The sequence below is a fragment of the Podarcis tiliguerta genome, assembly GCF_965153285.1.
Source record: "Podarcis tiliguerta genome assembly, chromosome: 10".
NCBI classification, from domain to species: Eukaryota; Metazoa; Chordata; class Lepidosauria; order Squamata; family Lacertidae; genus Podarcis; species Podarcis tiliguerta.
Window position 1 is genome coordinate 29,262,534 of NC_139543.1, and position 27,880 is coordinate 29,290,413.

At 43.0% G+C, this 27,880-nt stretch overlaps 1 protein-coding gene across 1 annotated transcript; it reads right to left on the reverse strand.

The window, feature by feature from the left end:
- Positions 1-1,619: 1,619 nt before the first annotated feature.
- GNS (glucosamine (N-acetyl)-6-sulfatase) lies at positions 1,620-26,559 on the reverse strand. Its single transcript, XM_083399753.1, has 14 exons — positions 26,158-26,559; positions 23,195-23,254; positions 21,357-21,563; positions 20,375-20,440; positions 19,638-19,736; positions 17,797-17,964; positions 15,436-15,518; positions 13,395-13,513; positions 12,811-12,914; positions 11,067-11,168; positions 9,763-9,870; positions 9,375-9,485; positions 6,401-6,561; positions 1,620-5,038 (listed from the first exon to the last, which is right to left on the reverse strand). Exons 1-14 carry the CDS (start codon positions 26,542-26,544, stop codon positions 4,963-4,965), a joined length of 1,851 nt encoding a protein of 616 aa, XP_083255879.1. The 5' UTR covers positions 26,545-26,559; the 3' UTR covers positions 1,620-4,962.
- Positions 26,560-27,880: the final 1,321 nt, after the last annotated feature.

Genomic DNA, 27,880 nt, shown 5'->3' on the forward strand with positions numbered 1-27,880 from the left:
GGATAAGAAAAAGCAAACCATTTGCTCATGTTCCAGCAATCAGGAAAATTCCTTACAAATTCAAACCACGCATCCTAGTAAAGGCATAACCAAGCCTGCAGCAAGTATTCTTCAGCTTGGGGATGGCAGGTGATTAACACATTAAGCAGCTATGGCCCATTAGAATCTGAGACAGTTGTCATATTGTAGACATTGCATATTATCACAACCGTTTATACTTTGAGAAACTGCAGGGCCTGCATTTATCCAAAATTGTTTTTCAGGGCTCTAACATGATGCTGTAACATCTAACAAAAACTAACCACAGACCTCCTTCATTGGTCTTAAAAGATTCATCATTGCTGCTGGAGTCTTTAGAGCTTTATTAAGTGAGAGCAACCCAACTGAAGCTGGAGTTCTGTTTCGAAAGTGAAGCAAATGAATGATAAACAAAATTAAACCGTGCTGTAAAGTGATTTCTTTCATCACGAAAGAGAACACATGGCATTCTGTATAGTTTCTTTATTCAAATCTCACTTCAGAAACCACTGAGCAGGCCCAGAATTTTCAGTAGCTTGGGATCTCTCTCTGCACTAAATGTTACAAACATAAGATAATTTGTAGTGCTAATTTGGGTTTTTCCTGAGGTTACTTTATAGGTAAAACTACCCACTTCCACCAAGGGTGGTGATGGGTTTTGGGGTTCCCCCCTCCCCTATTTAACAAAGACATTTTAATTTATTTATTGAAGTGTTTATGCTATTTACTATGCATAGCTATTCATGCCTTGGCTACAACCATATTAGTCTACTGTCATGTGCACTAAATGTTGTCTTTTAAGGATGATCTGGAAGCTTTAACTCAGGGGTCAGCGAACTTTTTCAGCAGGGGGCCAGTCCACTGTCCCTCAGACCTTGTGGGGGGCCAGACTATATTTTGAAAAAGAACGAATTCCTATGCCCCACAAATAACCCAGAGATGCATTTTAAATAAAAGTACACATTCTACTCATGTAAAAACACGCCGATTCCCGGACCATCCGCTGGCCGGATTTATAAGACGATTGGGCCTGATCTGGCCCCTGGGCCTTAGTTTGCCTACCCATGCTTTAACTCGTAGAAAACAGCTGGTGAGTTACATGTGCAGGCTAAACAATGTTCCTTTTCAGAGGAACATACAGGACATATTCTGCACCACCTCTTCTGCTTTCAAAAAGCCAATGAAAGTGTTGATTGTTCCCTTTAAAGCCTTAAATAGTTTAAGACCAGGTTATTAGGAGGAGGTGGCCCCATTAGCTAAAGTGGTGCTTCAGGTTAAGAACAGTTTCAGGTTAAGAACGGACCTCCGGAACGGATTAAGTACTTAACCCGAGGTACCACTGTAGAACATAAGGCCCCATAGAACAGATGAAGTGTTAATTGTGCCTGTGCTTATGGAAGGTTCTTAAAAGCACTTCAAAAGGAGTCAGAACTGTGCTAATGGCCACAGAGCGCAGCACTTGTGTAATTTCAACACGCAGGTGTGTACACTTCAGAACATTATGTGGATGCAGGATGTGTTGGTTTTACAAAATTTTAAGCTGTTCCTCACAAAGGTAAATCAATGTGTCATGATCACCAAACAGATACGTTACTCAACAATTCAGATGTGTGTGCCTTTAATTTCAGTTCATCACAAACAATTATTTTTGTTGTACATAAATTTAATTACTGAAAAGTGCAGCAATAATACAGGGTCCTTCAAAGGGCACTTTCTAAAAAAATTGCTATGATTCATGAGTAAGAAAACTAGCATACATAGTTGTCATACAGCAACACTTAAAGGAAAACTGAACAGAAAATGCCATGGTTTTGAGCAGCATTACAAACATTTTACTGGGGGTTTTTTGTTTTTGTTTTGTACTGATCAGGATGGATTTGGTGGTGTGGGGCCTAAGTACAAAAAAAAGACCTACCTAGTACAAGCACTTGTAAAACCCTAGCAGTTACATGCAGTGACTGTCTATTTGGTGAGTTACATATGAACAGACAGCCTTCCAGAATAACTTGCCTTTTAAAAGAACTTGCATTTTGGCCAAGAGTTGTTTTTTTAGCAGAAACTTCTGAGATGATAGGGCAGTGCTGTGAAACGTTAACGAGCCCTGAAAAAAATTGATAGGTTCTGTTAATTGAGCTAGAAGTTGTTTTTCTCTGCACAAGAGAGGTGAGCTGTGAAAAAAAAATCTAATTAAAACTCCACCAGTCAACTCTGGGCTGCTGCTGACAATATATAGCAGCTATGCAATGTCATGAGTAACTGTGTGCAAATTGGCTTGCCAGGCAGATTCATTTTCTACTGCATAGTTTGCTCCCACATCACTGCCAAGCAGCTCTCAGTTTAGCAATGTGAATGTTACGGTCTCGTTTTCTTTAAAACTAATACTGTGTAAGGCCTCTGTTGGTATCCAACAGTTGGAGGACAGTGTCTTCATCGTAAAGTGCAAACGGACAACAATAGCTAGAATCTTACAGAAAGAAGTGATTAGATCTGTGTGGGGGGCTGTGTGTTACTTTTAGGTAAATGCTTAGGCGCAAAGACTGGTTAAAAGTAGGGTTCTAGTGGTCCTTTCATTCTTACAATTCCACTTGACATCAAGTTCAAAGCAGCCTGTTTTTCCCATGCCAACATTGTGCATTGAGACATGATCAGACTTCCTCTCTTTGACACCCCCAAAGCTCCCCCAATTCCCACCCAGAGCAAATTTTGCGGTTGTATAGGGATCTGCAGGTGGAGGAAAAGGGAAAGTCCAGTTTGCGTGAACTAAAATAAATTGCATGCCGGTAAGCTGTGGTTTGTTTTTTAACAGAAGATATGCAGCTTTGGATAGGATAGTTAGAAGTTATCACATTTAAGACATTTTGAGATGCAAGCTCACTGTTCTGAAATTAAATAATAGTAAGAACCTAAAGAAATAACAAAACAAGTACAATCTTTCCATTCTGTTTTATACAAGATCCCAAGTTTCTTCCTGAATTGCTATTGTATATTACCTGGTTCATAAGTGCCTTGTGAGGAATCAACTGGTGAATTTCATAGTATTAAATATACCAAACTACTACTAAGTTGTTCCACTCATTCTGTATGGTTAGTTTCGGTAGCATGAACATTGCTTAAGACATGCAGCAAAGAATCTTCTGCTCAGACCAAGTAAAACACCTTAACTCTTAAATGTTTATTAAAGTCAGGGGTGGCAAACCAGTGGCCTGCCAGATACCACTGAACTTTCATCACTCCCGACTGATGAATGTGATGGCTGGGACTGATGGCAATTGGGAGTCCAACAACCTCCAGGTGATTACAGGCTCCCACCCCCCTGCTCTCAAGTCCACACAAACGGAATATTACAAATGAATATATTAGAAGTTAACCTTAATATGGTACAGGAGCTTGCTACTAAAATAAGTTGGAACTCATTCTGATCCACTCTAGCTAGAGGTATTAAATGCAGACGGGGAGACAAGAGTAATCTTTCTCAAGGTTATGTATGACAAAAAGACAATAAAAACACGTAATATATTTAACTGCAGCAGAACTGACATGTTTCTAGCTCTGAGTTAAATCACTGAAGTTGACGAGCAATGCCCCCCTGCTGGTTTTCAGAGGTGTTTAAATTGGCTGGAGCCTAAATCTCTGAAGAAATTTCCTTTCATGCTCTCTCCCCACTTCCAGGATGACTCAAGCCACCTTCTCACCTTATTCCTCCTTGCCCTGCTCCTCTTTATGTGACCTCAGCCTTTATCATCTGACACAGCATATGTCCAAATAGGCCATTCCTATAAAAGAGGTCCATTTATATTTGTTGCTCCTATCTATTGTTAAGTGGATACGTTTGGGACAAAACTGTTTGGGGCCATTTTGTTTCTCAAGTGTTTAAGGAGATATGCCCTTTGGGTGATAAGTCAGCTAATTGAAGAAAACTGGTCTGGTATTCAAGCAAATGTCGATAACAGCTAGCAACAGTCTGATCGGCTTCTCTGGATATTAAATAAAAATAGGACCAAATGTTCAACAAGTGCTAACAATATATTTCACAGGCATAGGACAATCGAGAATAAGAAGCGTCAATTCTGGGCATCAAATAAATACGACTTGCAGTTTTCTGGCATAAAGGGCTAATACAGTAAGCATTATATCCTAAAGCAACTTTCTCAGATGAGGCACTGGAAATACTCTCCTCTGTATATATTGCTACATTGGGACATCAGATTCTATTGTACTTTTGAGAATGCACATTTTCCAATTAAAATATCACTCTTAAATTAGTGGCTCCCATACAAAATAAATGGCACATTCAGCGCATTTTCTATCTTTTTGGGGGGGGGGTGTCTCCATTTAGTGGTTTACTTGGTTCTGATGTGAAAAGAGAGTTGATTAATACATACTGAGACAATCTAACAGGCACATACATTCTAATCAGCAATTCCAGACAAGTCCTGAAAGGCTGAGAAGAAAAGCAATGGCAACCTCCCTGGTTAAAACTTGACTAGACTTCTAAACACAGCCCAGAAGCATGATGCATCTTCTTAAAAAGCTTAGCCGGTAGTGCTGTAGGGAGGCGATCTTTGGCCTCTGCCTACAGGGTAGGCCCAGGATGACCCTGCTCCCCCCAAAAAAACTTACGTCAGGACCAGCTCTCAAAGGTAAGCAGTTAACACAGTTTCCACCTGAGGTCTTTCACATAACACCAAACAAATAGGGATTCCTGGCCACAAGTCAACATTGTACTTCAGGATGCCATTTTCAGATTGATGTGGTAATCAGATTTTGAGGGAACTAGACCGATCATGTCTGTTAGCACGTATTGCACAAAACAACCAGCTGGGGAGGTTATCTTCTCCAAACAGAGTCCGCCAATCATGCCTTTCAGATGTACTCATAGTGGATTCAGCAGATATTCTGCAGTCACTTTGAAGAAATGTTAACAAAACAGGCTAGTCACTGCAGCTACAGGGACCGTGTAAAAAGTCTGCGAGCCTGAGTCCCATGATTGCTGAACATCAGGTGAGGGTTGAACTTGTATCTACAGGGAAAGGGGTGAGTTTGGGAGAAGAGGAGGGAAAAACAAGTGCTTTCAAGTCAAGTCTGGGATTTACAGTTTTTAAAAATATCAGCATTCTATGTGTGTTACAGAATCTCTCGCTGATCTTTTCCTCGAGAGAAACTTCTGCCGTATTAGTTACATCACATTCATGCAAGAACCCCGTGCTCCATTAAAATGAATGGTGGCTGTATAGATGCTGCATTTAACTGAACACAGTATTTTCAAAGAAGCAACTGTTTCCGTTTAGTTTCAAGCTCAAAAGTGTTTGAAGCAGCTGCTAACAAGCAAGCTGCAGCAAGGGGTTTGTTATATGTAAGCTTTAAAGACTTCATGGTTAGGCCCAGATAAGCGGTTTCTTTTAAAGCCTGTGGCTTGGACCAAGGAAAACCTCCTTCCCCCGCAAACCCCCCCCTAGAGAATCAGGTTGGGTGCAAGTAAGGGGAGGATAAATGAGAAACCTTTTATGCAAGATAAATGATCTTAGTATTCAGGTCTCAGGGATGTGTGTGTGTGTGTGTGTGTGTGTGTGTGTATATATATATATATGTGTGTGTGTGTGTGTGTGTGTGTGTGTGTGTATTTCTTTACCGCTGTGTATATATATATATTTCTTTACCGCTTTATATTTTTAATAAAAATCTCAAAGTGGTTTAAGGTAAAGGTAAAGGGACCCCTGACCATTAGGTCCAGTCGTGGCCGACTCTGGGGTTGCGGCGCTCATCTCGCTTTATTGGCCGAGGGAGCCGGCGTACAGCTTCCGAGTCATGTGGCCAGCGTAACTAAGCCGCTTCTGGCGAACCAGAGCAGCGCACGGAAAACGCTGTTTACCTTCCCGCTGGAGCGGTACCTATTTATCTACTTGCACTTTGACGTGCTTTCAAACTGCTAGGTTGGCAGGAGCAGGGACCGAGCAATGGGAGCTCACCCCATCACGGGGATTTGAACCACCAGCCTTCTGATCAGCAAGTCCTAGGCTCTGTGGTTTAACCCACAGGCAAAGTGGTTTACAGCATATTAATTCAATAAAGCATTAGCCGGGCGATGTTCCTCCAGCCTCATGAGGAGCCTCTTTAGTGGAACTGGTGAGTATGGGCCATGCCCCCTAGCCCAGCTGGAAAGGGCCTTTCGGGGAGCAGCCTTCACGCCTCACTGCAGGGTGATGTTCCTTTGTTGGATATCCTTCACTATTAAAAGGACTTGCCTCACTTGCACGAATTCCGATTTAAAACCTTGTAACTGAATTTTACTTACAGTAACTCAAAGACCAAGAGGGAAGGTCTATATGCCTGAACTGTTCAAAGCCATATAATGATTGAAATAGGTCAATAAGTGCAGGCTTACCCCGGATCAAATACCCCTGGTGTGCGGCAAGTTGCTCCAGAACAGGACTGCAACATCATCAGCCGATAGTTCATCTTTTCTAAAATTTCTTGATCTATTGTTTTTGCGATGTTGGTAATCTGGTGCGGGTCTGCAGTCAAGTTGTAAACTTCAACAAACACCTGGATTTTAAAAAAAACAAAACACAAACGACAGGCTAAATATGGAACGGAGGATTTATAGCCAGAGATACTACGATGAAGATTGCTATTACATCTTAACATGGTCTATTACAGTGGTACCTCAGGTTACAGACACTTCAGGTTACAGACTCCGCTAACCCAGAAATAGTACCTTGCGTTAAGAACTTTGCTTCAGGATGAGAACAGAAATCGCGTGGCAGCGGGAGGCCCCATTAGCTAAAGTGGTACCTCAGGTTAAGAACAGTTTCCGGTTAAGAACGGACCTCCAGAATGAATTAAGTTCTTAACCCGAGGTACCACTGTAGATGCCATATGGATAAATCCATTTGTCGATCCCATCATGTAGCTCCTTTTGTGGGAGCAATACATCTGAACTTCAGCTTGGTTTGTGCGACAGTAAGCAGAAACCAGATCCCTTTCTCATCGTCTTCTAGTTTCGCCACTCATAGTGGATCACCCTCGTGATAAACGGGAGGCGCAGTCAAGTGGGATGACCGCCCTCTTCCACTGAGCGCGCAAGCTTTGGGAGGGAGGGGGACACCTGCCTAGCCTGCCAGGTCAGCTGAATCAACCCTGATGATCTATGGAGTGACAGATGTCGCTTCATGAGCAAGTGTTCATGCAGCCAACATCTTACTAATGGGATTTAAATTTCGCTTCTAAAGGGAGAGGTAGGTCACTAAAATCCTCTCAAAGCCAATTGTCCCGGATCTTTTTACAGACCTGTGTTCCCTCTTCAGTGTTCAAGCTGCCTGCCTCGTTTCAATTTACGATGCTACCGGTTCATCAAACCTGAAGTTTTACATTCGTCATTAACAACTACTGCTAGAGCCGCACCTGCTGGAACAAGAACCATACTGTTCGGCCCCAGCCTTGTTTTTCGTACATCCCTTGCGGCATGTAGCAAACAGCACCTTACCCAGTGTTTGCTCACTCCAGCAGTGAAAGACAGCTGAGTGTACAATCCAGAGCAGGGGGGTGGACTCGATGGCCCTTGTGGTCTCTTCCAACTCTATGATTCTATGATTCTTTCTCCTAGTATTAAAATTAGTGGCTCTTTAAAGCTAAACAGAGCAGTATTCACTGCCAATGCAGGTAAGGAGTAACATGCCAAAAACCCATTTCTAGCCATTACCTGGTGTGTGATTGCTCTGCACAAAAGAAAATACCGTATTTTTCGCCCTATAGGGTGCACCGGCCCATAGGGCGCACTGGCCCATAGGGCACACCTAGTTTTGTGGGTGGGTGGGAAATAAAGGAAAGAAATCCCCCCCCCCAGGCGTGGGGCTGGGGCGGGGGAAGCCCGAGCTTCCCCCGACCCCAGCCCCCAGAACAGGCTGCTATCTGCAAGCCTTGGGAGCCCGGCAGGAACTCCCGCCGGGCTCCCAAGGCTTGCGGATAGCTTCCTGAAGCCTGGAGAGCGAGAGGGGTTGGTGCGCACCGACCCCTCTCACTCTCCAGGCTTCAGCGAAAGCCTGCATTCGCCTCATAGGACACACACACACATTTCCCCTTAATTTTTGGAGGGGGAAAAGTGCATCCTATAGGGCGAAAAATACGGTACTAAATTTCTGCACCAATGTTATTGGAACTACTTATACTAAAAGCAACTGAAAATATAACCACGTCCACTAGGATGCAGGGTATATATATATCATGGGTTGAGAAATAAGAATAGAGAATCTTCCCTCTGAAGAATCTAACTAGAAACAGAGTGACAGTCAGAAGAGGGAATGAGGGATTGATTGCTGTAGAGAACTTCTTTCACAACGACAACACAGAATAACAGTATTCTATTAAAACTGATAGTCTCTTAAGCTGTGACCTGTTGTCAAGATGGCAATTCTCTGTCACACAGTGCTGTCATATTCTTTACACCTCTCTCTACCTGCTTCATTTGGCCAAACTCACACAGCTTTCTCTACGTATCTTTTCGTTGCAAGATTCTGCTTGTAAAAGAAAACTTTCAGAGTTCTTGAGCTGACACTGAGTTTACTTCAGAAGACAGAAGGTAAGTGCTGGACTAGCAAGATTATAGGTAAAGGTAAAAAAGGTAAAGGACCCCTGGACTGTTAAATCCAGTCAAAGGCAACTGGAGTTGTGATGCTCATCTTGCTTTCAGGGCAAGGGAGCCGGCATTTGTCCACATTCCGGGTCATGTGGCCAGCATAACTAAATTGCTTCTGGCACAACGGAACACTGACGGAAACCAGAGCGCATGGAAACGCCGTTTACCTTCCCACCGCAGCAGTACCTATTTATCTACTTGCGCTGGTGTGCTTTCAAACTGCTGGGTTGGCAGGAGCCAGAACAAAGCAACGGGAGCTCACCCCGTCACAGGGATTCGAACTGCAAAATTATATACCCCTACTAAAGGTTGCTTCCTGCATTGCATTTTACTGACACAGGGATAAATTCTTACAGGAGTGGGTCGTGGTTCCCCTTGTCAAAGTTCACCTAAGTATTTAACGAGTTAGAATTGTCGTTTGGGGTCAGAAGCAGCCCCAGGAGTCTTGCTAACTGCATAACTGAAACGAAAGTTACAAACCCCAAACAAACAGGATGATTAAATATAGATATCTGAACCAGCTGTCTGGTGAGGGAGCTTTCAGGTCAAATGGGAAATAGCTGATCACACTAAATTTAGCCTACTTGGTTAACCGGGTTCTGGGATTTGCATAAATAACTCCTAGAACTGTTGTTCCCATCTGTACAGAATAAATACACCAGGAGTTGAAGTTAACATGGTCCTGTAAAAAAACCAACAACAACCCATAAAACAGAACAATTACCTCACGATCATCAAATTCACAGTACTGCAGATCCCATGAAGAAGAGAGTGTTCTTACACATGCATATGTATTGTTGTATGCATCTTCACAGACACAATCTGGAAAGCAATGCTATAAAAACAAAAGTTCTGTTACAATGCAGCACACATCCATTGCTAAACATGAACAATACAGAGCACCGACAGTGGACAGCGACGTAGGTTAAGACCCAGCCCACAGACTGTCCTAGACGCAACTGCAAATTTGCTTTTAAACGCTTCCTTTTTTGGGGCCCATGTACAAGATGCCACTCCTAATCTTTCCGCACAAACCCTCAGCGACCCCATGCTTCTCAACATTCTTCAGATAAGGATTCTAAAAGCAAATGGAAGGAAACAGAACTACGTACGGTGACACCAGGTCCAAGGGCAGGGCAGGTAGGATCACTACTGTTGTGTCCTTCTCCTTGGTACTCAACCAAAACATCTGATCTCCAGGTCACATTTGCATCTCCTCTCTAAAATAAAGCAAATGTCAACAACTGTGTGGGTCAGACCGAGTAGAATGGAAGCTTCATAAAACAAAAAGAGCTTTTAGCCTTCAGAACTGTGGAGACTAAGCCTGAAACTTGTGGTAGCAGCAGCAGAGACTTAAGTATAAACACGAAGAAAGCCCCAGTCTATAGTTTCATGACTGAAAGCGGATGTCATCTTCAGTATCTGATGTTAGAGATAGAAGAACTGCTGAGAAAGAATTTATATGAATTTTCACACTGCTAAAGTGTCCCATAAATGCACTAGGTGCTCTCCACCAGATTCACAATAAAAATGGCGCAAATGGCAGGGGGTTGGACTTGATGGCCCTTGTGGTCTCTTCCAACTCTATGATTCTATGACAACTACAGAGCTTAGAGATGTTATGCCAGGCATAGGTAAACTCAGCCCTTCAGATGTTTTTGGCCTACAACTCCCATCATCCCTAGCTAATAGGACCAGTGGTCAAGGATGATGGGAACTGTAGTCCCAAAAATATCTGGAGGGCCGAGTTTGCCTATGCCTGGACTATGCTAAGTTTATATGTTATAAGCATGCACCATTCCCTTCTTTTAGCCCCTCTGGAACTTATCATAAAGCGTTTTGTTTCTTTCTCCTTTTCCCCTTATAATATATACAACAATGTCTCGCATCGAATGCAACTGATCTGCAGAAAGGACTTTATGATATGAAAGTAGAGATGTGTGCAATGTGTAACCCAAGAAAATAAAGACAATTGTTTTTAAAAAAGATACAGGTAAGCTGCATCAGTACTCAAATTATTTCACAATATTATTTAATCAGTAAATTGGGTTGTGTTCAATAAATATACACTCTGATTTGCTTTACACCAGGTTGTATTATTTTTTTGTCCTTCTAGCTCGATATCAGCCATTCTATGCCTCTCAGACGCTGTTCTTTCACATCACATGCTGCCTGATCCTTCCGTTTTAGTGGGTGTCTGCATACAGAAGATCCTGGGTTCAAATTCTGTGCTCTACCACTGAAGCTATCACTCCTACCAATACCAACAGCAAGGGCTGTGTGAAAATATATACAAGGTAGAGGACATTACGACTGCTGAACATCATAATCTAGAGTGGAAGAACAATCACCGAAGAACAATGTTTAGAGCGGTTACCAGAATACCTAATAATAATAACCCCACCAATGTACTTACCAGTAGTGGTAGTAGTGACATCCCATCCATCTGTGTTTTATTTAGATCATAGCCTGCAATATCTAAAATAGTAGGACCCAAATCTACGTTTGCCACAAGCATCTAGAAGACAGGAAACATAAAAAAATATTATGGATTTTCCTATTATGGTCCAAGTGGAAACACGCACGTTTTCTACTGCAAAGTGTTCCAAGCGTGTTAGTCTACACTTCCTTCTGTCACATAAGCAGACTTCCACTGTGCTCTGAAAAGCTGGGGGAACATATTGCTAAAGCTCTGGGGAAGCAGTTTAAACAGCACTTGCCGTTTCCTCCTGCCAGCTTTCTGCATGCACTGACTGAGCTGCCAACTCAACCCATCTTCCATTTAAAGCTAGGACTATAGTTGATACCTGCCTTCTGCTATTACCGTATTTTTCGCCCTATACGACGCACTTTTCCCCCTCCAAAAATGAAGGGGAAATGTGTGTGCATCCTATGGGGCGAATGCAGGCTTCGCGGACCTCTCAGCAAGCAGCGGGAGCCACCGCTGGGCTCCCACAGCTTGCAGAGAGCTGCCTGTTTGGGGGCTGGGGTTGGGGGAAGCTCGGGCTTCCCCCGCCCCAGCCCCGTGCCTGGGGGGGAAATAATTTTTTTTCCTTTATTCCCCCCCCCCCAAAAAAAACTAGGTGCGTCTTATGGGACGGTGCGTCCTATAGGGCGAAAAATACGGTAAATGGCAATTACTTGTTATTAACATTTGCTTTACAATAAAAAGGGTGCAAGAAAATACAATGGTCATTGCTGTGCAATAACTAAATTCTTATCCGAGCCATCCCTCGCATTCTCCCCTCTAAACTTGCGCGAGAACTTCTAAGAACTTCCATCCCAGTGCATTCCATAAGCAAGACAAAAGAGCAAAAAGGAAGACAGAGGGGAAAACATGAAAGGTGTCCACATTCTAATATACACACCTTGACACTTATTTTTATTAATGTGTTACCTTATGGCCAACTGTGCTAATCTATGATTTGGGACCAGTTATTTATTTAATGTGAGCACACATTTAAAAGGGTGTCTGCAGAAGCAATGAAACGCCATCCCTAGTGTGAGTCCTGGTCCATCTTCCGGTTTTCTAGATGTCATTAGAATACTTTTCACACCCTTTATGTAGTTGCAACATAGTTGATGCTACCACTAATGACGCCATTATTGTGAAGTGGTGGCATAGAGGTAATCATGCAACTTCTTTACTCTAGCCACGACCTCCCTGTCAATGATCCCTATCTTTAAGTCTGAACAAAATGCTTGTTTAACCAGGAGGTAGGCTGTCTGAATTGTGCATTGCTTTGTAACAATTTGTTGGGTCTCTGGACCATGATAAAGATTGATTGATTGAGTTGCAACATAATATTTAGAGAAGGCCACTAAACAACCAAATTTATCCAGTCCCTCGTGTGACTAAGAACTGCCAATGCCTAGGCAAGAAGCTTTGTAACAATTCAACACACACACAATATTAAATCACACAGGCTTGTAGCTGCTGTTGCTTCTTTGCAAGGCCGATTCAGAAGCAGTAACTTCTTCGTAGGTTTTTGACTATTCCATTCTACACAACTGAAGGCTTTACCACTCAATTCTCTTTGCATATTCTGTTTCCGCTTTTCAACATTTTCTCTTTCCAATGTCACTCATACTTAATTCTTTTCCCAGTTCAAACAACGAATGTTGTCGCAGGTATTTGCACTTATTAAGTGTAACTTTACCTTGTTTGTTTGGTTGGGTTTGATTCCCGGTCCTCGCACCAACAGTGGAACTTTAATGTCAAACTCGTAGAGCTGTCGTTTGTCAATAGGCAATGAAAACTGACCTAAGAAACATACAGGACAGAAATTCTATATATTGCATTGACAGCTTTTGTTATTTTATCCCAGGGAGAGGCTAACCTTTGGCCTTCTAGATGTTTGTAGAGTACAACTCCCACTTTCTCTGACTATTGACCATGCTGGCTGAGGCTGCTAAGAGTTTGAGTCTAATAATATTTGGTGGGTCACAGTTTAGCCACTTCTGCTTTATCCCTCTTGGTGTTTGTTCACTCCCCAGCTGGTCTGCATTTATTCATTAGGGAAACGCTTTATTTTCGGTCACCCCTATATTGTTTTTAGCTTAGAGCTAAATTCCAGGAAGTGACTGCAAAGAGAATATAGGACTAAGATATTTGGATGCCAATAGTTTCCAAAACCACAAATTTGCATCACTTCTCCCACTTATCTGAAGCAGTTTCAAATGCATGCATAAAAGTTTACAGCCTTTCAAAATATATATATATATATAACTAAAATACATTCACCTGTATGAAAGCCATTGTCTGAAGTGTAAAAAATGTATGTATTATCCAACTCTTCATGAGATTCCAGCCTCTTCACCAGTTTTTCAATCAGGTCATCCACTGACAGAAGTGTCTGCCATCTGCAAGCAAACAGGAAAGTTTAAGTGTGTTAAATGTATGAGGGTATGTGCATGCAAATGTGAAATGGAGTATGTTTCATAACTCAAAGCAGATTTTATTTTATATTTTTACATTTTTGAGCCCTGCTGTTTTCTATTCTAAAAGGTCCTGTATCTATCAATACCTTGATCTAGTTTGTTTGCTAATGTGAACCACCATTTTCATGGGATGCAAATTCAAGCAAGTGTTCGAAAATTCTGCAAGACTCACAACTTTGGGAGGGGTGTAAAAGCATCAGCCGGGTACTTAGGTACTATTTAACAGCTCACTGCAAGTTTGGCTTATTCCAGAGGCAGCTGGTTGCAATGGGCAGAAAAGGAAGCAACCCCTTAAGAGCCAGAGAGAGAAAGCGGGGTTTTTTGTCTCTCCATCTGCACACATAACTAATTCACTACCTCTTTTTCTGCCCCCTGTTCTCTGAAATCTATTCTGGTCAACAGAAAGTGAAACCTGATGTGCTGCGCATGCATTTTGCCCCAGGTGGCACGACCCCACCCTCTCCAGAAAAAAATATATTAAAAGCACTACCCATTGAAAAGATAACCTTCAGTAAGGCTAATATGAACCAATGATTCCTCTCTTAGCCTCCTTTTTAGATGACTTTCAATACCTAGCCAATCACAGCCCTCCAAAACAGTAATTTGCATGAAAGTTAAGTATCCATAACCATCATTCACAACCAACTCACTTTTAGCAGCGTCTTAACATTCTTTGACCATTGAGCCATTGCCTGGCTGCACAGGTGGACCCACAAGACCCACTCTCAGGCAAGCATGTGAAGAAGATCAGAAGTGACCACAGGGAGCCGCTGAGAGAGGCCTTAGCAAGGGAGAAATCCTTTCTCTGCTGGGGGCTTTTACTTAAGGCTCTCTTGACTCACATGCGTTGCAGCCACTTAGAGGAGCAATGCACACAAGCACAGCTTCCACCCCCAACAAGGGAAGGTGTTAACTGTGGATCTGTGGCACAAAGGACTATTACATATTCCTGATCCCAGCTGCTCGCTCACTAATGGTTAAGAGGTGGCTATGCCTTCTTAACTGTGCTATGTCATAGGAACTTCATCTCTCAACACACAGCAGAGAAACATTCCTATCTGCTCATGGGGAAAGGAAACTTTCTCCCCGCTCTGCCTTCATCAACAGACCCTCTGATTACTGTGATAAGCAATGAGATAGGGGTTTCATTTATTGCAAAGCATAATAAATAATAATAATAATAATAATAATAATAATACTCCACCCAACTGGCTGGGTTTCCCCAGCCACTCAGGGCAGCTTCCAGCACATATAAAAACCATAATAAAACATCAAACATTAGAAACAATTTCTTCCTTCCCAGGCTGTCTTTCTCCCTACCTCCCTTTGATCACATGTGTGTGAGAAATATACAAGAGAGAGAGAAGAGGGTAAGAGCTGAGTGTACGTGAGTGCATGCCAGCAACAAGAGAGAAGGGCTGAGTGCATGCCAGTGTAACATGAGAGCATATTTCAGCAGCAGGTGAGATTAGCCAGGTTTGCATGTGCCTGTGTTCCATGTCTTTAAGCTATCTCTCTCTCTCTGCTTCGCCACCTTCAATGGTCGCCAGTCACTTCTACTTATCCCTTTCAGCAGCTACTTAAAAGCAACAGCTGTTCTCTGGTAAGGAAGGTATGTAAAGACACCAGCTGTTTAAAGGAATCTTTGGTGAGGAAAAGGTGGAGACAGATGTGACATTCGTGTAACCAAACTTTCTTCGACCATCTGCAGTTTATTTCATAACCCAAAGCAAGAATATATCGTGTAGATTTTCAAAGCTAACTATATTTTATATATATATATAGTGTGCTCCGTTTCAGTTTTGCAAGAAATCCCATTAAAAAAAATTAGTATAGGTTCCTACCTTTTCCTAAAAGCGTCATCTAGAAATTGTATTGATGAATTAGTCATTGGTGTCTTTGCTTGCCTGATGAGCCAATGTTTGTCCTATAAAACATATTATCAACATTTGTTACTTTAGATTTACCCATCGCCTCATGCCAAAGACTTAGGGTTAAGAACAATTTAAAGCACATAAAAAAGGGAACAAACTAGGATTCAGTTTAAAAGCCAACAATGATATTATTTTATCTGGATTGCCTTTTGGACTAAGGTTGGGTTTAACCAACATAATTTTCAGTTTGTGATCAACATTTTACCCACCTCAAGCCACTGGGATTTGGAATGACAGACACAAAAAACCCAAACTTCCAGTTCAGATAACATGTGCAATCCTATCCATGTCTACTCTGAAGTAAATCCCATTGAGTTCAATGGCACTTACTCATCGATAAGTGGATATAGAATTGTAGTCTTATAAGTTGGAACTATTTCCCTTTAGCTTTCTTGGTGTCATAAATTAATTTCAGGAACTTTTGTCTTATATAGAAAGATGCTGTAATAGTTGGCATTTGATCTGGCTCACTGGTTAATTATTTCGTAATAATTTCGTTAGAAACCAATATGACGTTAGCAGCACAATTTTCCAAAATGATACGGGATATAATCCAATTGGTGCCTTTGTGCTCATGGAAAGATTTTTGATCGATTGGATAGGTCTGCTAACAGAAGAGAAAGGAAAGTGATTTTTGTCAATTCATCCTTCCCTGTGCAGCCAGATACCACCTTTCACCCTGTTCTGGAGGGTTCCCCAACTTTCTGGAGCAAATTTTCAAGGTGCGCTGGGGCAGCAGGGAGAGGGGGAAGTTGCCAAACATAGCCTCTTATCCTCTTCCATTAACAGATAACTCTATTCATGGACTCTGCACTCAGTTTCCTATTGCTATGTACGCAAGCTTCTCCTAAAATGGAATCTAACAAGGTTTTGCTTTAATGAAAACATACTGCCAGAACACAAGATGCTCTGGGGCCACAAGGAGGAACAAGAACGTTTGAGAGATTGCTCAGACTTTAAAAAACAAACAGGACCTTGAACTGGAGAGGTAGAAAAACAGACAACAGTAAGCGCTGACGAAATCTCCTTCATAATTCTCATCCGATGAGGCTGAGAGCTGCATGGCCTTCACCTTTATTCAGAAACAGCACAAATAGCTCCAGTCTAATCTGGGTTGACAACGTGAATGACTATTTTTTGAAAAGAACTGTGCGTCATTGCTTGCCTAACCACGTTCCAATGCATTTTACTGTACAGTAGAACACAGCCTGCCCAAGATAGGAGCCTATGCAGCAACAGCAACTGAAGGACAAATAGTTTTAAGGCACTTTGATGAGTAATGTAACATAAGTGGGAGTTAGAATCTTAGCTGCAATAGATCGGTGCTGACTATACATTCACCACTGTGAACACAGTACTCCTAAGCACCATTTTATTAATATAAATTCCTGAGACCACTACTTAGCAATCTTCGATCCACAGATGAAACAACGTCAGATTCTGAAGATCTAGATGCCCAAATTCCACCCCCCCCCCCGTGTGTGTAGGCTAATTGGTCACTAAAGCACTCTCTGAAGCTCCTTAGAAATGACAACTATTCTGGCAGAGTTTCATTATAAGTTAGAAAGGCAAATAGGGGATGCTTGAATACTTTCATCTTGAGTCAGAAGACTGAAAAGGACCCATTGATTTTAAATAGTGCCAACCCTATATACACTTGTTGAAACAACAACAACTAAGCTCATTTCCAAAGAACAGACAACGACTGTATTTTTCGCTCTATAAGATGCACCAGACCACAAGACGCACCTAGTTTTTGGAGGAGGAAAACAAGAAAAAAATATATTCTGAATTTCAGAAGCCTGAACAGCAAGAGGGATCGCTGCGCAGTGAAAGCAGCAATCCCTCTTGCTGTTCTGGCTTCAGGGATAGCTGCGCACACACATTTCCCCTCACTTTTTAGGAGGGAAAAAGTGAGTCTTATAGAGCAAAAAATACGGTAATCACAAGAGTACAATTCACACATTGAGAGGCAATATAAGGGCTGCACATATTGAAGGATACAAACAGGAAACTAAACAAAATTATGAACGGCAGAGGAGCTGACTTAGCCTAAACACTCTCATCACACTCGCCAGAAATTTCTGCATTTTGTAGAGAAATCAAGTTCACCCCCCGCAACTTCCACCTGCATACTTTGATGCCTTGATCACATGGCAGGTTCTCATGACAGATTCCCATGGTGATCAGCTGTTTTAAAAGCTCAAATGAAGATTAATTCACTATATCTAGCAATCGCCAATTAACACGTTTGTAATAGATAATCCATACCTTTCCATGGATATTGAAATTACTGTTTCTCGGAGCGCTGACATTCTGAAAGCTTTTCTTGTACTGAGGAGCAGCTATCCAAGGTGAGTGAGGTGCAGGAGTTGCTATCATCATGAAGAATGGCTCAAAGTTGGATTTATATTCCAGAAAATCCAAGGACATGTTGGCCTGGAAAGAAAAAATAAATTATGAACTTAAAGCTAATTCTATTTTAATGCTGTCCAAGTAATCAGATACAGATTCTCTCAAGAGACTCCAAAATTACAAATCCCTGTTGCACTGGAAGAGTTACATGTATTCCAACTGTTCCTTTCTTTTGTATTTTCCTTTGAGCAGAAGTTAAATTCTATGTGAGAGGCAGGGAATATTTATTTCTTATTTTATCAAAGTAAGTACCAGAGTTCTTTAGGTCTAACATGTGATGCCATGCTAGTGTCCAGACACAAAAAGGAGGAAAATCTGATAAAACCATTGCTTCAAACTTATGCTATCCCACTATGGGCAGCCATTCTTGTCCAACAATGCATTGCTATTATTTTAGGAAGTTGCCTTATACCAATGGTCAGACCACTGGTCCATGTTGGACTGTATTGCCCAGTCTGCAGTCCTGCATTGCAGGGGACTAGACTAAATGAGCCTTTGAATCCCTTTCAACTCTACAATTCTATGATTCTATCACTGGCAGTAGTGATGTATGGAAGTGAAAGCTGGACCATAAAGAAGGCTGATCGCCGAAGAATTGATGCCTTTGAATTATGGTGCTGGAGGAGACTCTTGAGAGTCCCATAGACTGCAAGAAGAACAAACCTATCCATTCTGAAGGAAATCAGCCCTGAGTGCTCACTAGAAGGACAGATCCTGAAGCTGAGGCTCCAATACTTTGGCCACCTCATGAGAAGAGAAGACTCCCTGGAAAAGACCCTGATGTTGGGAAAGATTGAGGGCACAAGGAGAAGGGGACAATAGAGGACGAGATGGCTGGACAGTGTTCTTGAAGCTACCAGCATGAGTTTGACCAAACTGTGGGAGGCAGTGGAAGACAGGAGTGCCTGGCGTGCTCTGGTCCATTGGGTCACGAAGAGTCGAACACGACTAAACGACTAAACAACAACAAATCACTGGCAGCAGCCCTCTGGGACTTCAGACGGGGATCTCTCCCAGCAACTACATGGAGATGCTGAAGATTAAATATGGGATCTTTCCTGTGGAAAATGTGCTCTGCATCTGAGCCACACCCCAATCCCAAAGACCGTAGCATGAAACACGAAGGGTTTGGTATTGTAAAAACATTTAGTGTACATGTTTTTGAGCATTGCTAAAAATAAAATCATCTTTGTAACACAGGTTGGTCATCCCGTTTAACTGTGACCTTTAATCTCATTATAATTTAATCTTATTATCACAGCTCTGCATTTTAACCTTCTCTTGCTTTTTCCAACTGTCATCCTGATAGCTATTAACAAACTGGTTACTGAGGCATAACTAGTTTGAGGACTTGTCCTGGGTTCAAAATGGTTGACCAAAATAACTGAATGACAACTAATCCTAACAAGGCTTACAATTTTTTATTTTTTAAAAATAAATATAAAATTTTCTATTACCTCACGGTTATCAGTTAAAAAAAAACAACAATCTGTGTTATAGCTGGGCAGTTTTGGTGCCTTTCTAGAAAGTACATTTAAGGTACATTTAAATGCTTTGCGCTGTAGGACACCCAGTGTTCATTTACACTCAGGATTTTACCTTTGCTTCAGAATTATACTAGGAGTTCGACCCGATACAGTCTTGGAAAGAAGCAAGAATTCATCTTGCTAAACACCCAATTGCTGAGAAATCCTTACCAGTACATCTGTCAGGTAATCAACGCTGTAGTTCTCACCATGCCTCCGCGCCTTTCCATTTACTGAAAGTGTGTAATTATAATACTTGGAATTTTTTTCCTGCGGAAGAAAACAAAAGCCACTTTATATATTCAAAAGGAGACATCCAAGGGGTTTGTTGTTAGAATGTTACTTGTCCCCAGTCACAATGAGATAAATTTAAATCCCAGTAAGACTTACCAAACTAACGCACTGGTAATAAATAAATAAAGAATCATATGGTGCAGGGCTTAAAATGCTTCACATACCTTCTCAGTAATCTTTGCAACGCTATACAACAGAACCAGGCCTATATTGCACATGGAGGGGCCGAGAGGGAAAATCATGGAATGCCTAAGGCTACAATGGTGAGTTTGTGGCTAACATGGCATTTGAGTTTTGAGAACTTTCTCTGTTAAACTCCCACTAGTGGCCACCATGCTACGACTCCTCTTCTGGGAATTCTACTGGGAATTCAGTGTTAGTGTTTCTCCTCCTTCTTCTTCTAAACTCCTTAATATTATGAAGTACAGGTCTGCAGATGGTCTGCTAGAATGATGGCAGGAATAAAGGGCCAATGTTAAAGGCTGCAAGGTTCCATGTTAATTGTTTTTATTTCTGAAGGCCCCCATCGTTTCAGTTTCAAGAATTAAGAACTTGACATATTATACGATGGTAAAACATATAAAGCGACCTGTGGATATTTAATGGACACTTACCAACGCGTACCAAAAACTCCATCCAGGAGGAACATGACCGATTCCTCCTGCATCTTCTGCTCCATACTAAAAATGAAGGGAATCCAATATTAAGCAAGTCATTAGTATTATAATTATCCCAACTAGAAAGCCTTCGTCTGACCCAGCCTTGCTCAACCTTGGCTCCCCATAAGTTGTTGAACTACAACACCCATCATCCCTAGCTGTCAGGATGAGGGGGCAGAAAAGATGGGAGCTGTAGTCCAACAACATCTGTGGACTCAAGGTTGAGAAAGGCTGGCCGAACCAATGGATGGCTATTGCCTGAGGACTTGAGTAGGCTTCCAAATTCATCTTATCCTGGGAACCATGCTGAGTTTTAAACAAGGGTATGGAAAGTGCTTGCTTACAGTTTCAGGTTCACTCATACAGAAAATGGGTTGTGTCCCATTAGTATAAGGACTTCAGCCTATGCGACTTCCTCCATCCCGGGACAAAACTGCTCTAGAAAGTTTGGTGGGGGCACACAAGGAGTGAAGAGGGGGGAAGAAGTCTTGTGGCACCACAGGTGGCTAATGCAGCAACCTAGCCTTTGTTTAGTTGCAGGAGTGTCTTCAATTTATTACACTGTCTCTTGCAGATTTTGTACATGATACACCAACTGTGCCTGATCACACCATGCTAGATGGCACCAGCTCTATCACAGAGCTTTACCCCTAAAAGCAGATCCATTTGCTTGGAAAAAGGCAGTTCTGGTGAAACAGCCACCTAAGAGTGCTTACATGTGAGAGCTGCAAGTGTTTCAGAGCAGACATCTGTATGCAATAAAAGTCAGCTTTATTATGCTTAACACACTACTCCTGCTCACTGGATATCCTAACCTCCCTTTCACACAAACTGCTACTTTTGAGGGGTTATTTAGTAAAGTCTCGATACACGCAGAAGCATTTTAAGACTGATCATTCATGCAAGATATATATGCACAGCACACACAAAACTGTACCTCGTTCAAGTATTTCCCAGCAAAGAACGTCTGGTAGCCGCACATGGACTTGAGGATGGCAGGAAAGGTAAATGGTTCCTGAATCTTCTGCCAGGATTTGCTACTGCAGTTTCCCTCCAGTGTGTTATTGACCACATGGTGGTTGTGTGGATATTTTCCTGTCAAGATGCTTGCTCTACTGGGACAGCACAATGCACTGGGCACATACTGAAGAAGTTAAAAGAACATGGGGAGAAAATCAAGTTGCATATTGTCAGAAATATCTACAATATAATTAATAACACTCGAGATTTCTGTCTATGAAATGCTTAGTATGCAAATCCCTTAAAATCTTTACACTATTCACCTGAAACTAACCTGCAAGCAAATTAGAAAGATCTGTATCTTATTGGCAGGGAGCAAATAAATGGTTACTTGCCTAGCTGTAAGAGCAATAAATTTCCTGCCTCTTCAACTTAATTTCTAAATTGCCCAAGGTAGCATACAGCAGCGTCATAAAAAGCAATCATTTGAATAGTTGATTGTTTCATCAGCCCTTTGGCCTCAACTTACTGAGAAGGCTTTTCAAAGACAGCCCCATGTAGTGGGTGTTAGACTACCGTATCATTGATATATTCAAGATGGCAGTTTCTTGTAGATGTTATATAGCATAAGCCAAACATCAAGATGTCAAGTAGCAATCCACACACCCCTTTGCACTCGAAAGGGCCGGAACCATCAGAAATCTGCTTCCAAATCTCATACCTGCTTAACAGTTGAAAAGGATACCATGGTTGATGGGCACTGAGGAATCCGGCAAAATCAAAAGGAAGATACTTTTCAATGAGCTCCTGGGCAAATTTTCTACCACGGTGATCAAAGCTGTTTTAGTCCAGAAACCACGTTATGAGTTAGACTGAAATGGCCCCAGAAAAGCTTCAAATTGGGTTGCCACCATGCACGCTGAAATATCCTGCCTCAAAATGTGATGCTTCAAAATGTAGTTGACTAGAATGGTAGGGCTTTTTCAAAACAACCTCTTTCTTTAAACTCAGTGTCATTACACCTCTCCTAGGGAGATATTCAGACTCTTCTAACCAGTCCACCCCAGGGCTGGCCACCTTAAACCAGCCATGCAGTGGATCACAATGCAAGTAAATGACCCAACCTCTTCAGGACTCCTGTGCACAGCTTCAGGCTGCAGAAACTGAAAGTAATCTAAAGCTAACCAAGACTCAAATCAACCTTTGTTTATAGCCAAAGTATCACCACAGCCACTCCTGACAGCAGGAAGGGGGCTCTAGCATACAGACACAGGTTGTCCATCGTTAATGTAAAGATTATCAAGTAGACTTTGAAATGTCAGAGATGCTAACATGGCAATGCTGAATCCCAACTAGGAGCTGACAGAGCACTCTGTTGCATTTCCAGCTAGAAAACAAACCGGGATTCTGGGAAACATTATGCTGTCCCTCTGGTTGAAAACAAAAGATGGAAAACATAGAGCAATACCAGAGAAGATTAAGGTGGCATCACCAGCCATTTTCTGTACTTTGTAGCACTCAGGTGGTAACCCCGTTTGAGAATGACTCTTCTTCATAAGGAAGATGCTCCAACTCCCAGTTGACTTAAAATTGCTATCTAGGAAACAGCAAAAGTCACCACCTGAATGGAGAAACAGTGGAGCACCAAGGTAACAGTTCTGCCAGGTCTCTCTATGCCTTTAATAAACAATGTGTCGATTCATCCCTTGGGTCCATTTCTTCTTCCCTTTTTAGGTTTTCTTGTGAGAATGATACAATAAACTCAGCGGTAAAAATGGCAGTATTTTCAACAGCACAGCCTGATTCGGTACTTACTGCATTTGAGAAGGTTATCCCCATCTCTGCAATAAGAGCATTGGTCTTTTTCAGCGGTGTCTGAAAGAAAGGAAACACGTATAAAGACCTACAACTATGACTCCACAGGAAGATTGAGGTGTTTATGCTTGCAAACCTGAACACACAAGAAGGGAACAAGCCCCATTGAACACAGTAGGCCTTACTTTGACTAAATACACAGAGGACTGAACTTATACTTAACGGGGCTTGTTACTTAAGTAAATAATTTCAATGCTGGACTTGCTACTTAAGTAACCAATTTCAATGATTGCTAACACCCAATACCAACTTTAAGAGTACCAAAACAAATTCTAGCTGTTAGTGTTTCATTTATTATTATACTAAAAGGAAACTTTCAGGCTTGCAACTTAAAAGGGAAGCCAGGACTTATTGCTAAATACAGTATAAGCAGTACTGTACCTTATTTACTAAACACTTCTCTGCCCAAATAGCCAAGGCTACTTACAACAATGCATAAATAATATAAAAACAAACAAATTAAATAACCTCAACAGTATTCTTTCCCCAAACGAAGCAAAACAAAGCACCACAGATGGCCATAGAATCACAGAACTGTTGAGTTAGAAGGGACCCAAGGGTCATCTAGTCCAACCCCCAGCAATGCAGGAATCTCAGCTAAAGCATCCATGACAGATGGCCAGCCAACCTCTGCTTAAAAGCCTCCAAGGAAGGAGAGGCCACAACCTTCCGAGAGCAGGTGATGAGCAAGTTTGTGGGTGCTGGAAAGTGAGTAGGAACTTAAATGTCTTATCTGTTCTTTAAAAAGCCCCCGCCCCTTCATTCTAGAATCCAGCAATTACTTCTACTAGCACATGGTTCCATAGCTCATAGATACTCTCCCTCTTATTCTGAAGGGATTGCCTGTGGGTGTCAGGTTTGTGGCCCTCGTGTGTGTGTGCAGCTTCGTTTGTTTTTAATTGTAAATGGCCCACCTGTGAAGGGCCTTTTCCGAATGTGGGTGTGCTCATGTATGCTCTGTGTCTCTCTAAGAGAGCAATTCATGTGGGCAAAAATTTAGAAGTTTGTGGTTGTGAAGTACATGAGTCTGTGTGAGAGATGTAAGTGTTTGCGGGCTGTATGTGTGCAGTGAGTATGCAGTAGAGACAGTGGTGCGGCCATCTTGTGTATTTTTCCTGAGCCTGGGGATTGGTCCATGTTATTAGATAGAAAGAGCATTATTGTGAGTGTTGCGAGAGAGAAATCAATCACAACCAGCAGGACACAGGTGACTTCCTGAAGCAAGTATGAGGTTGTCTGAGGGGAGGAGAAGCAGAAATGGCCCCACCTCTATTTTGAGTTATGCTTTGCCCGCCCCCTGACCAACAGCAGAAATTTTGCTGTGCCACAGCCACATGGCAGCCCTTTTGTGACTGGCACCCACAGCACTGTCTTAAAAGCCAAAATGTGCCCACTGGTCTGATGGAAGAAGGATCAGAAGAAGAAAACAGCCATGGCCATTTTTGTGGCCTAGTCTAACAAAAAGTTAGCTTTGCCCATGTAGAAAAGGCCAAGGAGTGTGTTGCTTCAGATTCTTGCTGAATCCTTCTAACAAGGAAGAACATTCCTACACCCAGTGCTATTTCACGAATGGAAGTGATACGCTGTTGTAACCTGTTCAACACATTTCTATAATTGCAAACAAACAAACAAACAAACCCCAGATCATTTCTCAAATGTACAAAATTCTGTTTCACTGAATAGGCTCGCAATGTGTTCTTATGCAACCTATGATAAATGCATTAGCTTAATTGGCATAGGCAAAGGTCAGTTTACACAACCTGGCCATAAGGAATGTGCAGGCAAAACTTGAACATGTTGATTCTCCGATGGAGATGATCCAGTTGTGTACTTCCACTGCCACACCCAACATTAACTTCTAGTAAACCACCACATGCCCCCTCTTTCTCGGCATTTGTGGGAGGGGAAACCAAAGGTTGACCACCCTGCACCACGTATCAGATGCACACAACCAATTCTCCCCAGTTCTGGAGCCAAAAGACGCAACAGCCCTTTCCTGAACTACTTCACACCCAAGGGCCTTTCTAGCACACTTCCCCATTACAGAATAGTGGGGCTTCTTCTCTTTACGAGCATGAGAAAGCCAAGCTATATTGGCCTTCACGCCTCGCTTAACCCTCCACCCCAGTGGATTCAAACCGCTCCTTGGGCATTCCAGCCTTGCCAATGCAATCCTATGACTCAATTTGTTCCCTGGAGTTCACGCTTGCCGAAGTGTGCACAGGATCGCAGCCTTAGCCTGGCTTCTAATCGGATGGCACCAAGGCCGGATTTAGGTTTGATGAGGCCCTAAGCTACTGAAGGTAATGTGGCCCTCTATATGTCCAGCTGTCCTTTGTCAACAAAGAATTGTTGCTGTTTTTTTGTGTTGAATATATGCTATATGGTAATTTATGGACCTAATAGGTCCACTCTCCCCAAGAGAGTGAGGTCCTAAGCTATAGCTTGTTTAGTTTATACGTAAATCAGGCACTGGGTGGCACCAAGAGGTTGAAAAATTATTTTTGGGGGGGTGGGGTAAGACCCCAGGTAAGCCCCGCCCTACACAACCGATCACATGATGCAGTGTATGCACGCCACTTGAATGGCAATGCCCATCAACTTTGGAGGGGCCCGGCCCCCGGTTATATTTTATTGGGGGGGGCGAAGGGGCCTCAGCTCCCTAGGAGTTGGCTCCTCTGGCACCTGGGAAATAAGCAGGCTCCCCTCCAGGCACGTAGCTACGTCGAGGGTTGGGAGAAGGGCAAGCCTACTTCTTCTCCAAAGGCTGCCGTGGCCATTTCCCTCCCGGGTCTCGGCTCTTCGGCCTCTTCTCTCCCATTGCAGATACCCCTCTCTCTTTTCCGCGTGCGCAGGCCCCAAATCCACAAACCCACCACTTCCCAAGGGAGGCGCGGCGTTACCATTCCGCCCAGATAGGTGTCCTGGTCGTCGGTCAGGATCAGCACCACATTGGGCTTCCGTGCCCGGGCGGAGGCGGCGGAGGCCAAAGCAAGGGCCGACGACAAAAGCAGGAAACGGAGAGTCCAAGCAGGAGCAGCAGCGGCGGCGCGCGCCATCCTTGCAGCTGAGCTGGAGCGCGGAGGGGGAGAGGCGAGCCGGGCTGGACTGTCACGAGAGAGAGAGGCGCGCGCGCTTCCCCGTTCCATTCTCCCCGCCCCCTTTTTTAAGTACGCCGAGAAGAGGCCGGGGAAGCGAAAGGAGCCCTGGCCACGTGACCCAGAGGCCTCCTGCGGCGCTTCCGCGGCGGCGGCGGTGACGACAGGGCGCAAGCCCCGCCCACTGGCCATTTGCTACTCCGGCCTCTGGGCCGCCGAGCTTGAGTCGCAGAATGGCAGAGCTGTTAAGGGACCCCTTGCAACGCTGGAAGCAGGAGTCTCTCTTTTTATATACAATAAAATAAAAAAATTCCTTCCAGTAGCGCCTTAGAGACCAACTAAGTTAGTTATTGGTATGAGCTTTCGTGTGCCTGCACACTTCTTCAGATACCTTCTTTTTATATATACAGTATACAGAGCTAGATAAATGGCAGCTATGTGAAGATTGGGACGCGGGTGGTGCTGTGGGTTAAACCACAGAGCCTAGGACTTGCCGATCAGAAGGTCGTGGTTCGAATCCCCACAACGGGGTGAGCTCCTGTTGCTCGGTCCCTGCTCCTGCCAACCTAGCAGTTCGAAAGCACATCAAAGTGCAAGTAGATAAATAGGTACCGCTCCGGCGGGAAGGTAAACGGTGTATCCGTGCGCTGCTCTGGTTCGCCAGAAGCAGCTTGGTCATGCTGGCCACATGACCTGGAAGCTGTCTGCGGACAAACACCGGCTCCCTCAGCCAATAAAGCGAGATGAGAGCCACAACCCCAGTGTCGGTCACGACTAGACCTAATGGTCAGGGGTCCCTTTACCTATGTGAAGATTAAAAAGTATGTTCCCCCACCCCTGTGACTACAAAAGCACCATTGCTGATTTCCAACAGTGCAATCCTATGGATGACTACACAGAAATAAGCTCTACTTACTTCAGTGGGGCTTTGGAGGTTGCTTCTGAGTAGACAGGGTTGGCTGTTGGTCATTAATTGATACTGCTAGCATTGAGAGACAGGCCCGAAACAACACTTTGAAAGCGGCACTGTGCACGACTTACTAGAATAAGGCTAAATGAAAAAGACAGGAATGGTTCAAAAAGGTAAACACTGCAAATAGCTGTCTGCAGTGCTCCTGCTCATTTGGTGCATTTAGGGCAGCCATTTTGTCACACATAAACAGCACAATTATCTCTGACAGTCAGAAAGCTTAGCCAACACTTAATTTATTGTGCTCAGACTTGGCTGGAAGCCCCAGCTTCTGAACTGATGTTGACATTGCCCAAGCAATCCTTAAAATGTGCAGTGCTGGCTGTGGTTGAATTGAAGTTGTGTGAAGATGTTGAGGCGCCCTCTGCTGGCTGAAGAGTCAGCACCAAAATAATACTTGGGAGGCTGCCAAGGTGAGACAGGCTGTTATACTAAACACATTTTCTAGGGAGGGAGCTCTAGACATTGCTTACTTTGGATACGGTAGGACTTGCTTCAAAATAATTGTGCCACACATACTGGAAGGGGTGACACAGGAGAGGATTATCAAATTATGCC

Excerpts from the sequence above, each read along its gene's own strand:
- GNS (XM_083399753.1), bottom strand. The coding sequence starts at position 26,544 with ATGGCCAGTGGGCGGGGCTTGCGCCCTGTCGTCACCGCCGCCGCCGCG. Across the intron at positions 23,255-26,157 it reads ACACCTATCTGGGCGGAATG|ACACCGCTGAAAAAGACCAA; the intron begins GTAACGCCGCGC and ends CCTTTCTTTCAG. Across the intron at positions 17,965-19,637 it reads ATTACCTGACAGATGTACTG|GCCAACATGTCCTTGGATTT; the intron begins GTAAGGATTTCT and ends TTTTCTTTCCAG.